The following is an 18,485-nucleotide window of genomic DNA, read 5'->3' as shown; positions in this document are numbered from 1 at the left end:
TCGGGACCTCGAAACATGCCCACACGGTGAGTAGAATCGATCCCGGGCCTTAAGGATTGAAACCCCAAGTCAAAAACCCTTAAAAACACTCAAAACGGGGTTTGGAAGGAACAGGGTAGCGCTACAGCGCTCAACCCCTAGCGCTACAGCGCTAAACACAGAACCGCCCAAGTGCCAGAAACCCTACTGAGGAGCGCTATAGCGCCCTATGGTGGGCGCTGTAGCGCTACCTCCAGCCCAAAACTTCCCTGGACCGACCTTCTTCATCTCCTTCGATTCTAACTCGATTCCCAAGCTTCCAAAGCCTATTCTTGATGCCAAATGAACCCAAAAACCATCCCAACACATCCCAAACATCACAAGCATGGGAACCCTAGCCAAAACTCCCAACAAAACCCATGAATTCACCCTAAACATTTCAGCTGCAAAACAAAACTAAAACAGAGCAAACCAGAGAAACTATGGTTAGAAACTTACCCAAAGCTTGGCTTACGAAGCTCTTCAATAGTGGAACACACTCCCAAACTCCCAAGGCTTGCTTCCCAAGCTAGAATCCTCAAAGTTGGCTCAAAAACCACAAAGAACAGAGAGAAAAAGAAGGTACGGGAGAACTCTCTTTTTGGTACTTTCCTCCTAACTCGTTAATCATAATTAACGCTCTCCAATTCCCGTTATTCTCAATAATCTCAAACACCAATACTTCACATCTCGTTACCCCTTTATCTCCCGGTAACGCTCTAACCATCAAAATCACCCCGAGACTCAAACCAAGTCCCGACACTTAAACCTGTTGTGACTAAACCGCTAATCAATAACTACGATCGTCTCAAGTCGAACAGCTCGAACAAACCCACATCATAATGTGGTCTCACATATATCATCGACATGCATACAATTAACATTATATGATAACATAATTCTCATAAACGTGCATAAACACGTTAAATGACAAAATTAAACAATTATGGCCCTCCCGGCCTACAAATCCAGCCGTTAAACCACATTAGGGAATCCGGGGCATTACAGTGACTTTACTCAGCCCATTCGTCCGTACGAGTCCGTGCGTAGGATGCGCGCCCACTGGTCAAGGGTCACTGGTCGGGACCTAACACTAGTCTGTCTTAGGTAAGAGACAACACTACTTGGAGAATTTTGATTTAAATAATGTTGAATTTGTAATATACTATCTTTCCCACTAAGATTTTTTTCAATGGAGATTTTTTCTTTTTTTCAAAGGTGTGTTTAGCTCGTGTTAGGCCTTTATTAGGGTGCCAACATAATTGGGATATGCCTTGGTACTTCTGTATATGATGTATTTCTATTTATACTAACTCATAAATGAAGGGCCTATAATCAATTCTTTTTGTTGGAAAAAGCAATAAAGACTTAAAGGGAAAGCCACCAAAAAAGCGTTACCTATTAATGGCATATTGATACACTTTTTCTGATGCATTTTTCACGGGAAAAAGTAAGATTTTTACCGGCACAAAAAAAAACGTTAGAAAAAGTCTTGATTTTCCCAACGCAAAAACTTTTCTCAATGCAAAAATGCGTTATGAAAATATTTTTCCATAACATCGTATGTGCATTTTTTTGCCGACAATATTTATTTTCTCTGTTGCTTTAACTCGTAGGTGATTATATGTTTTGGCGGAGCGTGTCATTTTTTGCTGAGAAAAGATTCAATGGTGGCAAACTTTATCTAATGCTCTTTGCCGATGCAAAAACGTGCATGCCGGGAAATGGGTTTGAGCTTTCCCGATGCATTTCGGTTACTTTTTTCAACGCAAAAACATGCTGAGAAAAGTCTGTTTCTTGTAGGAGGGTGATCAAGAATACAGAATCACTCAATATATGATCTACAATTTACATCTTTTTTTAATCATATACATTAATTATTATTGGTGACATATAAATCTTTGTTTTCATCGTCATTGATGAGATTCCCAACTTTTTATTTTTCTTTACAAGGAGAAAGATGGTTTTACGATGCTTGCAATAGTAAAAGATTTTATTTTATTTTATTTTTTTTTAAAAAAACATAAAAATAAGTAATCAAACAGTAGTACTCAACACGTACCTTTGTCCTTGATCAAAATTAAGAAGCAATATAATTATTTTATCATGGTTGAATATAATGACTATACTAGTCTTAATTCAAATTTTACACACATACATGATTTTATGGATTTGGACCTTTAGGGGGAATGGGTGTAGCAGTGGACGGTGGTGGCGTACAGTCTTTACGGCCACTGCTGGCCTGGAGACAAGTACCCAAGTCATCCCTGCATGCATATAATTATTGGATTATTAGTATTAATTATTCAACAAACAAAGCCTAATTGATCATTATTAGTTATTTGAAATTACGAGTCTGACCTTTGGAATGAATGGTATTGACGAGCAGCTCCAAACGAGGGATGGTGGAAGACGATGAGTAGAACAATAATATTGCAGAACAAGCGCAAACCCAAACTAAACACCCTCATCATCTCTTATTATATATATATATATATGCCTTATTAACAAATTAATAGCTAGGCAATATATATATATATATGTGTATATATATATGACTGGTTTATTGTATTAGGAGTTGGATGAAGATTTTAAACAGAAAAGTCATGAATAGTAGTGCACTATGTACAATGCATATGGAAGGTGACACATAACCAAACCAGCTATTTCCTCTCATTTTCTTTGGTTATTTATTATTATTATTATTTAAAATAAAACTACATTTTCCATTGATTGACTTGACAAAATAGGACATACATATAATTATTTAATTATATATCATTGTAGACTATTTTTTGTTTTCGTAATTTTTTTTATTGCTGTTGAAAACTTCAAGTTTTATTAGTCGTTGTTACGTACATTTATTGACTGGTTCAAGTTACGTATGCGGAGTAGCAACCACGTACAATGTCAATTTCTAATTAAATTGAGAGCAATTGATGAACTTGGTTTTAATCTAAATTTGGAACCTGTAACTCCATTTGTTGGTTTCTAATTATGTGTTTGAGAATAAGGAATATCTAAATAAGTTTTATGTGGTTTAAAATGATAGGTTTGAATGCATCGATCTAAGTGTTATATCGTAAGGAAAATTAGATAGACGTAGAATATGATTTTAAGTAAATGTTATGATCCAAATGTTTCACGTATACAAGAAGATAAGTGTGATTGGACTTAAGTGATGAGGGACCTAAATGATGTCCGGTGGCTCAAACGCCAGAATTGTATGATGGACCTAAGTGATAAGTAATGTCTGGGGCTTGAATGTCATCATCTTTTTTTATAAGCACTCTATCTTCTTGATTTGTTATTAGCCATTATAATTATGACCTATGTTATGAATTGTTTATGTTATATATGATTGTATGATTGTTTGTATGCATTTTACTTACTGGGCGTAGAGTCTCATTTCTTATAGTATATTTGTGTAGATCTAGGTAATTAAATGATAGAATAGTCGGTGGCGAGTTGGACCTGGATAGTTGTTGGTGTATTTGTGAGGGTCATATAGCTACTAGAAAAGATCTAGGATTCATTACAAAAGTCGCCAATAATAATTGTCCTTATTTAAAAAAATTAAGCAAGATAATATTAGCGGCGAAAATATGGTGTCGCCGCTAATATCAGGATTATTAGCAGCGATTTTGAGTCTCCCCCAATAATGTCGTTCCTAAAAATCAATTTTCTTGTAGTGATATATATATTTTACTTCAACCTAAAGATATATATTTTTCTTTTATTAAAATCTTTACTTTTATATCATATTTTTTCTTTGTTATTAGTTTGTTATATTTTTATTATTTTACTAAAAGTTTATTAACTTGTTGTATATTTATTGTTTTGTTATAAATACTCTTTAGTTATGAGCTTTATTATAAATCTTTATTAATTATAATGATTAATTGTTAAATTATTTATCGATAGGTATAAAGCACCCACATTACATCACATTTTTGCGGTACCATTTATGTGGTCAAAGTCTACGTGGTGCGGGTTGTGATTTAAAAAATTGCTCAAACCGCATATACAGTGCAACACAATAATAAAAGGTAAAAAACCACACCGCGAACACCCGAAGTGCCAACATAATTGGGATATGACTTGATACTTCTATATTATTTGATGTATTTCTATTTATACTAACTCATAAATGAAGGGCATGTATTAAATTCTTCTTGTTCGATTTATTATTGATTATTGTCATGCATTAATGTGAAATGACGAGTCTAACCTTTGGTACGAATGAACTTGATGAGCAGCACCAAAGGAGGCATGGTAGAAGAGAAGAACAATAATGCAGAAGAAACTTAAACCTAAACTAAACAACCTCATGTTCATTATCCAGTATTGGAACAATAGAGATTAATAGATTATATTTATATTGGAATTCTCCTATAAGGGCTTCACTTTAAGCTTTACCGGTGGAGGTCTAAGTGTTATCGACCTTTGAACATTTTTTTGCGCGATTTTTTTTATGACTGTGTATATTGTAGCTATTTAGAGCATCGGCGTGATTTTCAGAAAATTCCGAATAGTTTACAGTACTGAAAACTTGGTTCAAACATGTGTTGCACGCGTGATGAATTTTTTTTATGTGCGTCGAAAGCAATATGTTTGAACCTAGTTTTCGGTACTGTAAACTATTCAGAATTTTCTGAAAATTTGCAGGATGCTCTAAATAACTATAATATACACAATCATAAAAAAATTCGCGCCGAAAACTGTTCACGGGTCAAAAACCACTAATGAAGCCCTATAGAAGAATTGTCCTATATATTTATATATGACACTCTTAATTGTACAGCATTAGAAGTCAAAGAAATTACTCATGAAGCTTAATATGAATGCATTTGTTGACTAAGATTACGTTAATTGAAGGTATATTCACACTCACTACAAAAAACAGGGCCTATACCGAGAACAAATGTCCTCGGTATAAGCCCAAATGTCCTCGGTATAGCCTCTACCGAGACAATGTCGTCGGTATAAAGTCCTCGGTACAGCCGCGTCGGTAAAACAAAACTTATACCGACGACATTAAAAATGTTGTCGGTATAAGGTTTACCGAGGATAATGTCCTCGGTAGAAAGTGACAAATGTCCTCGGTACAACAAACCCCAATTTGTCATCGTACTGGTATATACCGACATCTTGGTGGTATATACCGAGGACAATGTCCTCGGTATAGACTTGTCCCCAATTTTTTTTTTATATTTGTTATTCCCTTATTTATTTATTTTGAATTAAATATAAAAAAATAGAATAAAATTAAAACACTTATATTAAAGATATAAATAAAAACATAAGAGTATATTCGCTGAATCAAAATAAAGACTTGTCTTAAACATGATAATGTAATAGTCAATTGTAATAAAATTCATACATAAGTCCTACTGAGTCGGTGCTCCAACATCGGGATCATCGGGTGGTGGTGGGGCAGATTGAGATCCCGGGGTGATACAATGAGTCCGGACATGCTCCTCTAACTGTCGAAGACGCTCTCTCATCTCAGACAACTCTTCATCTCTAGTTTGTGAAGGACGAAAATCAAATGGAGTTCGGTCCCTTATGTTAAGGATACGTCCATATCCTTTCTGGTGGCCCCGTCGTTTTCCGAAGACATTTTGTACCAAAGATATGTCTTCATCTTCAGGCGCACTCGAAACTGGTGTGGAACTCTCAGTATCAGTTGCCTGTGTCTGCTGTGTGTCGCGGTATGCACGCAATTCCTCCTGTGATACAATGTATAATGTAATTAAAATTTTGAAACAATTAAAAATTTGAAAAATGTTTAAAAAAACTTAACGTACCCAAGTATTTTTGGCTGTCTCTGTCACCCACCCTGTGCCTGATTTATGGTGAGTATCCATCCAGCTATCCGGGATGGACTCAAGTTGCCCAGTCTCTAAATTGCGCTGTCACGTACATATATTTTTATAAAATTAATAATTAAACGTAAATAAGAAAAATAAACTAAAAAATAATTAATTAATTAACCTTTTTATAGCGTAAGGCTGGGATTGACTGAGAACCTCCATAGCTAAGCTCTTTCAGTTTCCTTCTATTTTCCTTGTTGACCACAGAACGTTTCTGCAAAAAGTTATCGGTATATTTAATTAAGATAGTTAAGTTTAGCAAGAAATTAATACCGTAATTTCTGGGCGTCGGAAAAAATCAATTGCTTTTTGCCACTGCGTATCCGTGCAACCACCATAACGATTTTGTGGCCCATTAATCGTTAAATGCTCTTTAATATCGTACTTCCAGTCAGAATACTTTTTAGCACACGAAGTATTAATGCCTCTCAAGATCCCAGGCATATGCCCTTCTCCATATCTAGCACGCCCAATATCAAACAAATCATCCTAATTTACAAACATTTATTAGTAAATATCATATATAACATAAAATGAGAATTAACATAAAAATACATAAACTACTTACTTCCAAATGTGCAAGTATTCTTTCTTTCGAGGCATTTGGTACTTTTGACCATTGAGGACAGTCCGGATCTGTGTACTGTCGAACAAGTAATCCGAGCTCTCTTGAGAAATTTGAGCTGTACTCTCCGATCTCTTTATATGTTCTCCCCCGCACATCCCACTCGAGAGGGAGAGGACGCCCCAACTGTTCCCTCTTTTCCCGCGTGTTCAATCCTTTATGGCGTCCACGTTTACTTGGAGGCGTTATTGTATGCAAATTCAATATTTTAAAATTAATATGGATTAATTGTTAAATTTTAAGGAGTATATCAATGTGTAAAGTATTACCTCGTTCACAATCAGCTGGGATATCTGACGGTCCACGTGGAGGATCGCATCCTCCACCATATTTTACTTATGCTTTATTGAATAGTTTGATTAATTTAAACAAAATTTCTAAAATTTGTTTAAAATTTATTTAACTACTTTAGGATTAATTTTTATTTTTATTAAAATTTAGTTGCCTAATGTTAATGTTAATTTTTTTTAATCTTAATTTTAAAATATATTATTTATATAAAAAAAAATAAATTATTCAAAAATTGAAAAAAAATACAGAAAAATTAAAAACAACTAACAAATATTATTAAAAACATATTTTTTTAATTTTAATTTTAATAATGATTAAAACTAACAAATATTAAATTTAATTTTTTTAATTTTAATTTTAATTTTAATAATGGTTTTCTAATAATATATTTGTTAATTTTATTTAATCAGAACTAACACATATTTTTTTTTTACATATTAATTTAGTATTTATTAAATTACATATTTTACTTATGCTTTATTGAATAGTTTGATTAATTTAAACAAAATTTCTAAAATTTGTTTAAAATTTATTTAACTACTTTAGGATTAATTTTTATTTTTATTAAAATTTAGTTGCATAATGTTAATGTTAATTTTTTTTAATCTTAATTTTAAAATATATTATTTATATAAAAAAAATAAATTATTCAAAAATTGAAAAAAAAATACAGAAAAATTAAAAACAACTAACAAATATTATTAAAAACATATTTTTTTAATTTTAATTTTAATAATGATTAAAACTAACAAATATTAAATTTAATTTTTTTAATTTTAATTTTAATTTTAATAATGGTTTTCTAATAATATATTTGTTAATTTTATTTAATCAGAACTAACACATATTATTTTTTTACATATTAATTTAGTATTTATTAAATTACATATTTTACTTATGCTTTATTGAATAGTTTGATTAATTTAAACAAAATTTCTAAGATTTGTTTAAAATTTATTTATTTACTTTAGGATTTAATTATTACTTAAATTATTTAATTAATGTTTATTTTTATTAAAATTTAGTTGCATAATGTTAATGTTAATTTTTTTAAATCTTAATTTTAAAATATATTATTTTACTTATCAATTCACTATTTATTAAATTAGAAATTTTATTGAGTACTTCTACTAATATTCACAATATCTCTAAATTTTACAATTCTAAAAAAATATTAAATATGTTTACTAATATGTTTAATACACATAAAATTCACCAAAACAACATAGAATTTATTTAAAAAAAAATACTAATTAATCATATAACAATTTTCCAATTCCTAATATCATTTTTACTAATACTTATTTTGAAAACCTAAAAATAAATACATTCTATCTAATATAATAATTTCATATTTTTATTAAAATTAATATTATATTATTTATATAAAAAAACATAAATTATTCAAAAATTGAAAAAAAATTAAAAAAATACAGAAAAATTAAAAAAAACTTACCAATACCTTCAATATCTTGCTAGCAATCTCTTTAGTCAAACAAAAACCGAATACCCAACCTTCAAACAAAAATTACAAAATATCATTATACAATTTCATAAATATATATATATAAAATGAATAAATCGTTAGAATTACTTTAAGATTTATTACTTATTTAAATAAAATTTCAGGATTAATGTTTATTTTTATTAAAATTGGTTGCATAATGTTATTGTTAATTTGATTTAATCATGATTAAAAATATATTATACAACTTATCAATTCACTATTTCTTAAATTATAAATTTTATTGAGTATTTTTAATTCTAAAAAAAATTGGGCAGCATAACGGCTGTATTTTCATATATCCCAAAATTTAAAAACCTGCAAATAACACATAAAAAAATATCCAGTCGCAGAACATACACAAAGCAATACAAATACATTGTAAATGACTATATAATTTATAATTATTACTCTAAATTTTATTAATTATTCAATTTTCTATTTAAAATATCATAATTCTACTAAAAATTAACAACAAAAACAAAGCATCAATATTCATCAACACTAAGAATAAAAAAATTAACAACAACAACAAAATTCAAATTAAATAAACAAAACTCACTCTAATAATCAAAATTTATTAACCAAATCTAATAATCTAAAACTAAAATTATTTAACCCAATCTAAAAAACAAACAATCAAATATTAAATTTTCATATAAACATATATTTATAACTAAAAGTCAAATTATATACCTAAAAAATAAATTATTAAATTAATAAATTTTCATACTAATAAATTAATTATTTATCATATGATTAAACTAACTAAATCTTAAAACTATATATGTATTTTACTAAAATACTACACAATATATTATTTCCTCTAAATTGGATATCACTAAATTTTTAACTAATTTTCATCACAAATTATTATTTTTACCTATTTTAATTACATAATCAGAAATTATATATATAATATAACAAATAACAATATATTAACAATATTAAACAAATTATAAATAAAACCCTAAATATATTTATGCAAAAAATATAAATAAAACCAAAAAATTACAAAGAAAATGTGAAATACCTCTAAAACCGCTGGTATACAATGCAAAACCTGAAAATAATACCACAAAAATCTCATTATAAAAACCCAAAACTGAATTTTTTTTTATAAATTTATACAAAAAAAAAACTGAAATATTTGTAAATAACTACCTCAATAGACCTTATATCCACTTAAATCGTCTTTGGAAGGTAAACTTTGACAAAAACCAAAGTTTGTGGGGGTCGAAATCCAGGAAAATAGAAATGGGGGGCGGAGAAAACGGTTTTCAGAATTTTTCGTTTCAGAGAGAATGAGCTCTCTGTTTGGGGAAGATGAAGATTATAAAGACCCTATACCGAGAACATGTTCTCGGTATAGGGTCCTCGGTACACAAACTAAAATGAAATAACCGCGTAAAAAAGGCGGGAGTCTAAATTATCTATACCTAGTACACGTTCTCGGTAAAGACATCGGTAAAGACCCTATACCGAGAATATGTTCTCGGTATAAGGTACTCGGTACACAAACTAAAATGAAAAAAACCGCGTAAAGGAGGCGGGTGTCTAAAAGATCTATACCGAGAACTTGTACTCGGTATTGTAGTGACTGTCTAATAACCAGCTTTTTCCTTATTTTTAATTTAAAAAAGAAAATTACGTTACCCATTGATTATTGACATATATAATTCTTTAACTAAGTTATATTTTCAGTGTAGACTATTTTGTATGTTTTTATTATTTTCTATAATTGTTTGAAAAGTTCAAGTTTTAGTAGCTTTTTGCTCGATTGACCAGTTCAAGCATTTCGTTTTCTTATTAATAATAAACTACACTATAATTAGAGAAGGAATCAACGTATGCTGATTGGAATTTAATTAATTACAAATTAATTAAGGCCTTAAGGTATGTAAGTCAACTTAATTGGTCGGGATGCTTGATTTAATAATGATATGATGAAAATACAAAATAATTTGTATTGTTCTATTGCGACGCAAGTGATCGAGGTAGTCATTTGCTCTAATATCATCATTGCACTTATATATATTTATATATCCTTATAGTAAAATTAATTATTATATATATATATGAGGCATTTTTAACAGTTACTACCCATATATATAGATGATTACTTTAATATTAATTATTGGATTAAGATCAATGATCTATATTTATAATTGTTAATTAATATTTCTAAAAATAAATATTAATTTTTTCAAATTTTTAAAAGGCTTACCCCGATGACGGTCACATATTTATTAATTAAATAATAAAAAAATCTTATTTAATATTCATTCTCCATTCCTTCTTCATTCTTGATTCATTCCTTTAATCCATTTCACGAGAAAAAAATCATTTTGGAATTAATGAGAATAATTAATGTGACCATTATCTTTACAATTAATGTTTATTGCCTTATTAATCTAAAACATTCGAAATTATTGATTTTATATATTTATTTCATCATCATTATAATCATTCATCATCAAAAACTTATTTAGTGATTTATGGTAACCATCCATGAGTAATAATTATTGAGAAGTCTTCCTTATAATTAGTTTTTGTAAACATTTATTCTTTCTTAACAGAGAGACTATCAAGCCATATTTGCACGATTTAACATTAATAATTAAAATGTCTAACATTAAAGATTATAACACAACTTTCTTTATGCAAAAATAATTCCAACAATAAATTTTAAATGATTAATCATACATTGTATCACATATAGCGGATTATTTTCTACAAAATTAAAAAAAGTATAAATGGTGAAATTGATATCCATAGATGTACCAAGGTTCAATTTCGATTCGGTCGTACTCAAATTGGATTGATTTGAATGCATGTCCAGTCTCTCGTGGAGTTGTCACTAGAGATGTTATTTCAGTTTGTAGTAGGAATCATTGCCCTAGGAAAGCCAATATATATGGCAATCTATGCTTTTGCCAAATTAGCTCTTTCTTTAGAATCCAATCATGTATGGTAGCCTAGATTCCCAAGATCAATTGTCTTATTTTGGTTGATTTCTACCTTAATATATTGGACAAATTTGGTATCCTTCAAAGTGTTACCTCATTCATTGTCATTAGTGTTAGCTTTGAATAGTACTACTATGTATAAAAACGAATTAGTAGTAATATATTTTCCGATATAATAAAAGCTCTTCATTGTCTAGTTTTTCGATAGTATTTCTTTCGTAACTTTAATGTTGCGGCTAATGAATTGGCTAAATATACCCTTAGAATAGAAGATGCGCTTTTTTGAATGAAAGAGATCCCTCCACTTATCTGTAATTGTGCTTTTTGCAATCTTCATCTAATATAGTATCTTTCGACAAAAAAAAAGATCATAGGCGTAGACAGCAGGAAGAACTTAGGAACGTTGGAAGGTATAATTACTGCGGTCTAGTTGTATAGAAAGACCGAGGAGAAGCCATCATAGTTGTGTCTCGTACGTATCGAATCCAAAAATATATAGAATAAAGCTATGTGAACCAAGCCCTTAGTGTACTGAAGGTGAGAGGCAAAAATCGCCATATCTATAATACTTTATTATTGTATCGTGATGATGATAATATTTTTGTGTTAATTTGTAGTCAGTGTCGAAGAAAAATTATGAGTGTGTTGTTTCATGATATAATTAATCCACTAAGCATTTTAGAGATTCTAAGACCTTGAATATTGCAGTTTTTAATAGCAACCTTTTCCATGGTTGGCGTTGTAAATGGCAATGAAATAAACTGAACTTTATAACAATTCTTGGATTTGGGTTGTGACAAGAACACCATACCATTGAAATAAAATCTAGCGGTCTAAATATGTTAAATATATTAATTATTTCATTAATTAAGTAGCTTTGACATATAAAATTAAATAAAACATATCTATATATATATACATGTTTATATATATACATATCGTTGACCATTTTATGGATTTGGACCTTTAGGGTGCCGGGGTGCCGGAGGGGTTGGTCTCGGCGTACAGTCTTTCCGTCCCCTACTTGTCTGGAGACAAGCCTTGCTCTCCCTGCACACCATAAGATTAGTAATTAATTATTAACTCAACAAAACCTAAATTTGTGATCAGAGCTAATATGAAATGACGAGTCTGACCTTTGGAATGAATGATATTGACGAGCAGCACCAAACGAGGGATGGTGGAAGACTAGAAGAACAACAATGCACAAGAACTTTAAACCCAAACTAAACATCCTCATCTTGATGCTTCAACCAATTAAGGCACCAATAGATTAGAACTTTATATAGGGGTTGGGGCTTTGAACATTTTGAAGAAACTCATGAAGCTTAATAAATGGATTATAATTAGTTGGCTAGTTAATTGGATGTATATCATACCAATAACCAACTTCTCCTTAATTTCACTACATTTTCTGTTATTTTAATATAACTACATTTTCCATGCATTGACAAAGTTGGACATATATAATTATTTAATTATATCATGCGTTCCATTTCTAGACTTTTGCTTTGTATATATAATTAAGTGTTTGAAAACTTAAGTTTTAGTCATTGATGCTCTATAGATTGACTAGTTCAAGCCTTTCAAGGTGTGTATGGTTTTTTCTTGGTTGATAAATAATTAATCTCTACTCGATCTATAAAGAAGGAGTCAATGTTGATGGGATCCAATGACAAATACCTTAGTCAACTTGGTCGATCGGTCTGCTTGATTTCGAAATACATATAAATTAAGTTCTTTGTAAGAGAAAATTTAATGGTATATCAAATAAAAATTTAATTATAAATAGTTTTATAATCTAATGCGACACAAGTCATCGAAGGTAGTTATTTGATGCATTCTGTGAAGTGCTAATGTAATTAAGAAAATATATAAATATATATATATACATTTTTTTCTCTCAGCGTTCTTCTTGGTGCCATGGCAAAGGGAACTAAGAAGCAGGGGAAGGGGTGGAAAATGGTGGAGATCTCGCCGGTGGTGAGGGCTATGAGGAAAAGAGGCCCAACCTCGTCTGATAAGAAGAAGACGAAGTCTATTGATGAGGTTTTGGGGGTGAATGCCTTTGAAATCTCGATTGATGAAGGAGCGGATCTGAAGGATAACAAAAAGTTTTATGCGACAGAGGAAGAGGTTCTTCCATTAACGCCAAGAGCTATACTGAAGCGAGCTCAGCAGGAGAAGGAGGTTCGAATGGAGTTTGCGAGCTACCTCAAAGCTACGAAGCGATGTGAATCGCAAGTGAAATCAAGTACTCGAGTTTCTCCCTCAATCCTGAGATCTGACAATGTTATTCAAAATTTGAGTGCAAAATTTGGGGATTCGAGATCTAAAGGTGTGAAAGTTTTGGTTGGGGTTAAGATTGATATGGATGATATTGAAGATGAAATAATGTTTTGGAATTCTGCCATAGTGTGTTATGTGCTAGGGGCGAATCCTCCTCTGAGTGTTTTTGAAGGTTTTGCTAGGCGAATTTGGAAGGAACAGAGCATTGATAAGGTGGGGGGTTTTGTCTCATGGAGTGTTTATAGTTAGATTTCAGGCTATAAACACTAGAGATGAAATCTTGAATGGTGGTTACATGTTTTTTGATAAAAAGCTTGTTGTGATAAAGGCGTGGGATGCATATACAGATTTTTCGAAAGAAAATGTGACTTCTGTTCCCACTTGGATACAGATTCATGGAATGGATTTGAAACATTGGGGGGAACGAGCTTTATTCAAAATTGTTGGGCAGCTAAGGACTCCTTCGATGGTGGATGAAATTACCAAGAATAAGGTAGGCTGAATTTTCCTAGGGTGATGGTGGAAGTAGAATTGTTTCAAGAGTTTTCTGATGAAATTTCATTTACTAATGAAATACATCAAGACATTGTTGTTCCTGTGAAGTATGAATGGCTTCCGGTAGTTTGTGGTTCCTGTAATGGGATGGGTCATACAATAGAAGTGGGTAGGAAGAAAGAAGTACCAAAGAAGATTTGGATGGAGAAGAAAAAAGATAATGGGACAGCCCCTATGGAGGTGCAAGCATAACAAGATGAGAAGGAGGATGATGGATTTAAGCAAGTTCGGAATGGTTGGAAAGTTGCTAGAACAGAAGCGGTTCCCATTGCAATAACTAATAATTTCCAAATATTGGCAGGGGAAGGTGAATGCTCAAATGTCCAGGAAGAAACGAGTACTCGAGGAGGGGGGAGTCTTCTAGTTCAAATGGATAGAATTGTTAGCTGGAATGTCAGGGGGATCAACAATGCAAACAAACAATTAGAGGTTAAGAAATAAATTTCTAAGCTTAGAGTTGGATTGGTCAGTCTTCTTGAAACAAAAATAAAGGCTCCTTGTTTGGGAGCTGTGTATAATAACCTATTTTCAGGATGGTGTTTCTCTACTAATAATGCTTGGCATCCAGGAGGGCGAATCATGTTAAGCTGGAATCCAAACATGTTTGTTGTTAACATAGGCTTGTGCACGAGCCAATTGATGCATTTGGAAGTAAGTACAATAATTGGTAATGATAAGTTTCTAGTTACATTTGTATATGCTTTCAATGAAGAAGTTGGGAGAGAAGCGTTATGGAAAGATTTGAGGGGGTTGGTACTCGGGGTTCAGAGTCCTTGGATTGTTCTAGGGGATTTTAATGATATACTGAGTGTGGATGAAAGAATTGGTAGAAGGGTGAAAGTGCATAAATTAGTGGCGTTTAGGGAGTGTGTGGAATACTGTAAACTTGAAGATGTGAAGTACTCGGGTTGTTTTTTCACTTGGAACAATAAATAGGGGAAGGAGGATAGGGTGTATTAAAAAATTGATAGAGTTTTAGCGAATCAAGCTTGGTTGAACAAATACATCACAACGGAGGTGGTGTTTCTAGCTGAAGGAAATTTTGATCATAGTCCTGCGATTTTGACTGTTTATCTGGATTTGAACTTGGGGAAAAAACTGTTTAAAATTTTCAGGATGTGGCAATAGACTCCAGGTTTTAGAGAGCTATTGGAGCATAATTGGAAGGAGAATACAGTGGGAACCCCTATGTACAAGGTGATTAGCAAGCTAAAGAAATTGAAGTTGGCATTGAAAGAGTTTAATAAGCACAATGTAGGGGATATTCAAGCAAAGGATTTGCAAGCTCAATAGAAAATGATGCATCTACAAGAGGCAATCCAACAACAACCTTTTTGTGAACTTTTGATTGAAGATGAAAGAGAAGCAAGGCAAGAGTATAAAGTGGTGTATAAGGCCTACCTATCCTTTCTGCTTCAAAATGCTAAATTGAATTGGGTTAAAGAAGGTGATACTAACACTGCCATCTTCCATGCAAGTCTTCGGGCTAGAAGGGCTAGAAATAGAATCTATTCAATAACGGATATGGAAGGGAAGTGGGTGGAGAAACAAGATCAAGTAAGTCATGATTTCTTGAATTTTTATAAAGACCTTCTAGGTTCTAAAATGGCTAAGAGGAAATCGGTATTTACTAGTCTAGTCTCCCATGGTACAATTCTGAATGAGCAACAACAAAGACTAATGGTGCAGAACTATACCAAGGAGGAGGTTAAAGAGGCAATATTTAGTATTCCTGGACATAAATCCCCTGGGCCAGATGGGTTAAGCAACTATTTCTACTAAGATAATTGGGACCTTGTTGGCAATGAAGTGTGTGAAGCTGTGCTATCCTTTTTGCATTTGGGGAAGTTGCTGAAAGAACTCAACTCATCAACACTTACTCTTATTCCTAAGAGTAAATGTCCTGAATCAGTAAGTGACTTTCGCCCCATAGCTTGTTGCAATGTTCTTTATAAAGTTGCTACTAAAATGATTTGTGCAAGAATGAGATCAGTGTTGCCAGTTTTAGTAGCTCAGAATCAAAGTGGTTTTGTGCAGGGGCGATTCATTGCCTATAACATCATGGTCTGTCAGGACTTGGTTAGGCACTATGGAAGAAAGAATGCTAAGGTCAATTGTATGATTAAGCTGGGTTTGAGGAAGGCATATGATACAATTGAATGAGGGTTTATTGAAGAGATGTTGGAAGCTTTTGCCTTTCCTAAGAAGTTTATTCAACTGGTAATGATTTGCAATAGAACGCCTCAGTCTACCATGCATGGTTTCTTTGAAGCCAAGAGGGGGTTACGCCAAGGTGATCCAATGTCACATTTGCTTTTTGTTCTTGGCATGGAATATTTGTCAAGGATAATGAATAAAGTGGGCCAAAAAAATGAGTTTAAGTTTCATGAAAGGTGTGCTGATATGAAACTCAATCATCTATGCTTTGCAGATGATGTGTTGTTATTTAGTCATGGTGATTACAAGTCAGTGTATCTTATGCTACAAGGGCTCAAACTTTTTTCTCAGACTTCGGGTTAATTTCCTAGTGTAGCTAAATTGACCATTTATTGTTGTGGCATGAAGGAAGAAGAGGTACAAAGATTGATGGATACATCAGGTTTTATAAGAAGTGCTTTATCGTTTCAATACTTGGGAATTCCCATATGATCCAAGCGGTTATTAGTAGCTGAAAGTGAGATCATAATAGACAAGATGGTGCAAAGAATCAGGGTGTGGAGTACTCGAAATCTCTCCTATGCTGGGAGAGTGACATTAATCAACTCGATTCTTATCACCATTTCATGCATATTGGGCTCAAATAATGGTGTTGTCCAAGAAAGTGCTTCATAGAGTGAATGCAGTGTGTCGTGCTTTTTTATGGAAAGTGGTGGCCGAATATGATGGCCCTGGCCTTGTCTTATGGGATAAGGTTTGTAAACCGAAAAGAGAGGGTGGTTTGGGATTTAGAAGAACAATTCAGTGGAATATGGCTGCAATTGGAAAATTTGTTTGGTCCATTGCTACCAAGCAAGATAATTTGTGGGTGAAGTGGATTCATAGTGTGTACTTAGGTGACAAAGATTGGTGGAGCTATGAAGCTCCAAACAATAGTAGCTAGTATTGGCAGCAGGTAGTGAATGTGAAGAACAAATTCAGAAGCTCACCTCAATTTCATCATCTAATGGCAGGTACATACCAAATAGCTCAAGGATACAATGCTTTACTATCTTCCCATGAGAGATTGAGAAGGCAGGAGGTAATTTGGTGTAGATTGAATATTTCCAAGCATAGTTTTATTGTATGACTGGCTGTGTTGAATAGATTACATACAAAATAGAGATTATATAGATATAATATTGCTCCAGATAAAGATTGTTGCATTTGTGGGACTGCCGAAGAGACAATTAATCATCTTTTCTTTGATTGTTGTCTAAGTACCAGCTGTCTAGAAGAATTGAAACATTGGTTGGGGTGGAGGGTGCAAAATTTCGGGTTGCTACTGCTACTTAGAAAGATAGAAAAGGCGCGAATGAACAAGTTTCGAAAGCAAGTGTAGGCTGCAACAATGACAGGTCTGGTTTATGCACTTTGGAGAAATCGTAATAAAGCGTATTGGAGTCAAAGAGTTTCTATGAAGCATTCAATTGTACATAAAGTGAAAAGAGAAGTTAAATATAGAATTGGAAATATACTGCTTAAGAAAATTAGATAGGAGGATTTGCTCCGGTTTGAAAAGTTGTAAAAAATAGAAACTTTTTCAGGCTTTTAAAAGTGCTGGTAGGTTGTAAAGGTGATTTGGTGACCAATACACATAACTGATTTATCAAAAAATATATATATATATATGAAATTTGTGGTGATTTTTTTTTTTTAAATTTTCAAACGGTCATTGCACTTATATCCCTATAGCAAAAATCCATGATCTTATAAAAAAAATATACATAAATTTAATAAGCTACTATATTGATGATTTGTCCTGTACCTTGGAACATTTGGAATTGTTTGAGCAAAGTGGTCGCGCCACTTGCTGATTTGGCAAGTACTTTTTTGGCTCAGGATTTTGTGCTTTAAAAGCTCTAATTTTATTTATTAAGCTTAATGATGATGCCTATAATATAAATGATGTATTTTTAAAGTTGAGAGCCTTGATCATACTTCATTCTCTCTCTAGTTCTCAAGAAAACACATTTTCTCTAAGAAAATCACAAAGAATTGTTTGGCTTGTGTGATTTTCAGAAAAATGATGTTTAACGACACCTAACGATATGCAGTTGCGATGCTGGTGCGATGGTGCCTTGAAAACATAATTTTTGGCAAAAACCATGCCTAAAGATGTTGGTGCGAAAGTTTCCTTGAAAACATAGTTTTTAGGCCAA

General features: G+C 32.1%; 2 protein-coding genes and 1 long non-coding RNA gene across 3 annotated transcripts; 1 reads left to right on the top strand and 2 right to left on the bottom strand.

Moving 5' to 3' along the window:
• Positions 1 to 2,048: 2,048 nt before the first annotated feature.
• Positions 2,049 to 2,502, bottom strand: LOC133821711 (uncharacterized). Its single transcript, XR_009887749.1, has 2 exons — positions 2,380 to 2,502; positions 2,049 to 2,285 (listed from the first exon to the last, which is right to left on the bottom strand). It is a non-coding gene; the product is annotated as an uncharacterized LOC133821711 (long non-coding RNA).
• A 2,844-nt stretch (positions 2,503 to 5,346) lies between these two features.
• Positions 5,347 to 6,377, bottom strand: LOC133821710 (uncharacterized). The gene is made up of 4 exons (XM_062253863.1): positions 6,168 to 6,377; positions 6,016 to 6,108; positions 5,829 to 5,933; positions 5,347 to 5,750 (listed from the first exon to the last, which is right to left on the bottom strand). The coding sequence occupies exons 1-4, from the start codon at positions 6,336 to 6,338 to the stop codon at positions 5,409 to 5,411; spliced, it is 711 nt and encodes a 236-aa protein (XP_062109847.1). The 5' UTR covers positions 6,339 to 6,377; the 3' UTR covers positions 5,347 to 5,408.
• A 9,046-nt stretch (positions 6,378 to 15,423) lies between these two features.
• On the top strand, positions 15,424 to 16,290 carry LOC133825835 (uncharacterized). Its single transcript, XM_062258729.1, has 2 exons — positions 15,424 to 15,853; positions 15,938 to 16,290. The coding sequence occupies exons 1-2, from the start codon at positions 15,424 to 15,426 to the stop codon at positions 16,288 to 16,290; spliced, it is 783 nt and encodes a 260-aa protein (XP_062114713.1).
• Positions 16,291 to 18,485: the final 2,195 nt, after the last annotated feature.

Source organism: Humulus lupulus, chromosome 3, assembly GCF_963169125.1.
Source record: "Humulus lupulus chromosome 3, drHumLupu1.1, whole genome shotgun sequence".
NCBI lineage: Eukaryota > Viridiplantae > Streptophyta > Magnoliopsida > Rosales > Cannabaceae > Humulus > Humulus lupulus.
This window is presented reverse-complemented; position numbering and strand designations above follow the sequence as displayed.

Bases quoted from the DNA above. Each gene is read 5' to 3' on its own strand.
- LOC133821710 (XM_062253863.1), bottom strand. From the start codon at position 6,338: ATGCCTGGGATCTTGAGAGGCATTAATACTTCGTGTGCTAAAAAGTAT. The intron at 6,109-6,167 runs GTATTAATTTCT...AACTTTTTGCAG, and splicing joins TCCGACGCCCAGAAATTACG to AAACGTTCTGTGGTCAACAA. The intron at 5,934-6,015 runs GTTAATTAATTA...TGTACGTGACAG, and splicing joins CAGCCTTACGCTATAAAAAG to CGCAATTTAGAGACTGGGCA.
- LOC133825835 (XM_062258729.1), top strand. From the start codon at position 15,424: ATGATGCATCTACAAGAGGCAATCCAACAACAACCTTTTTGTGAACTT. The intron at 15,854-15,937 runs GTATTCCTGGAC...TTGGCAATGAAG, and splicing joins GGTTAAAGAGGCAATATTTA to TGTGTGAAGCTGTGCTATCC.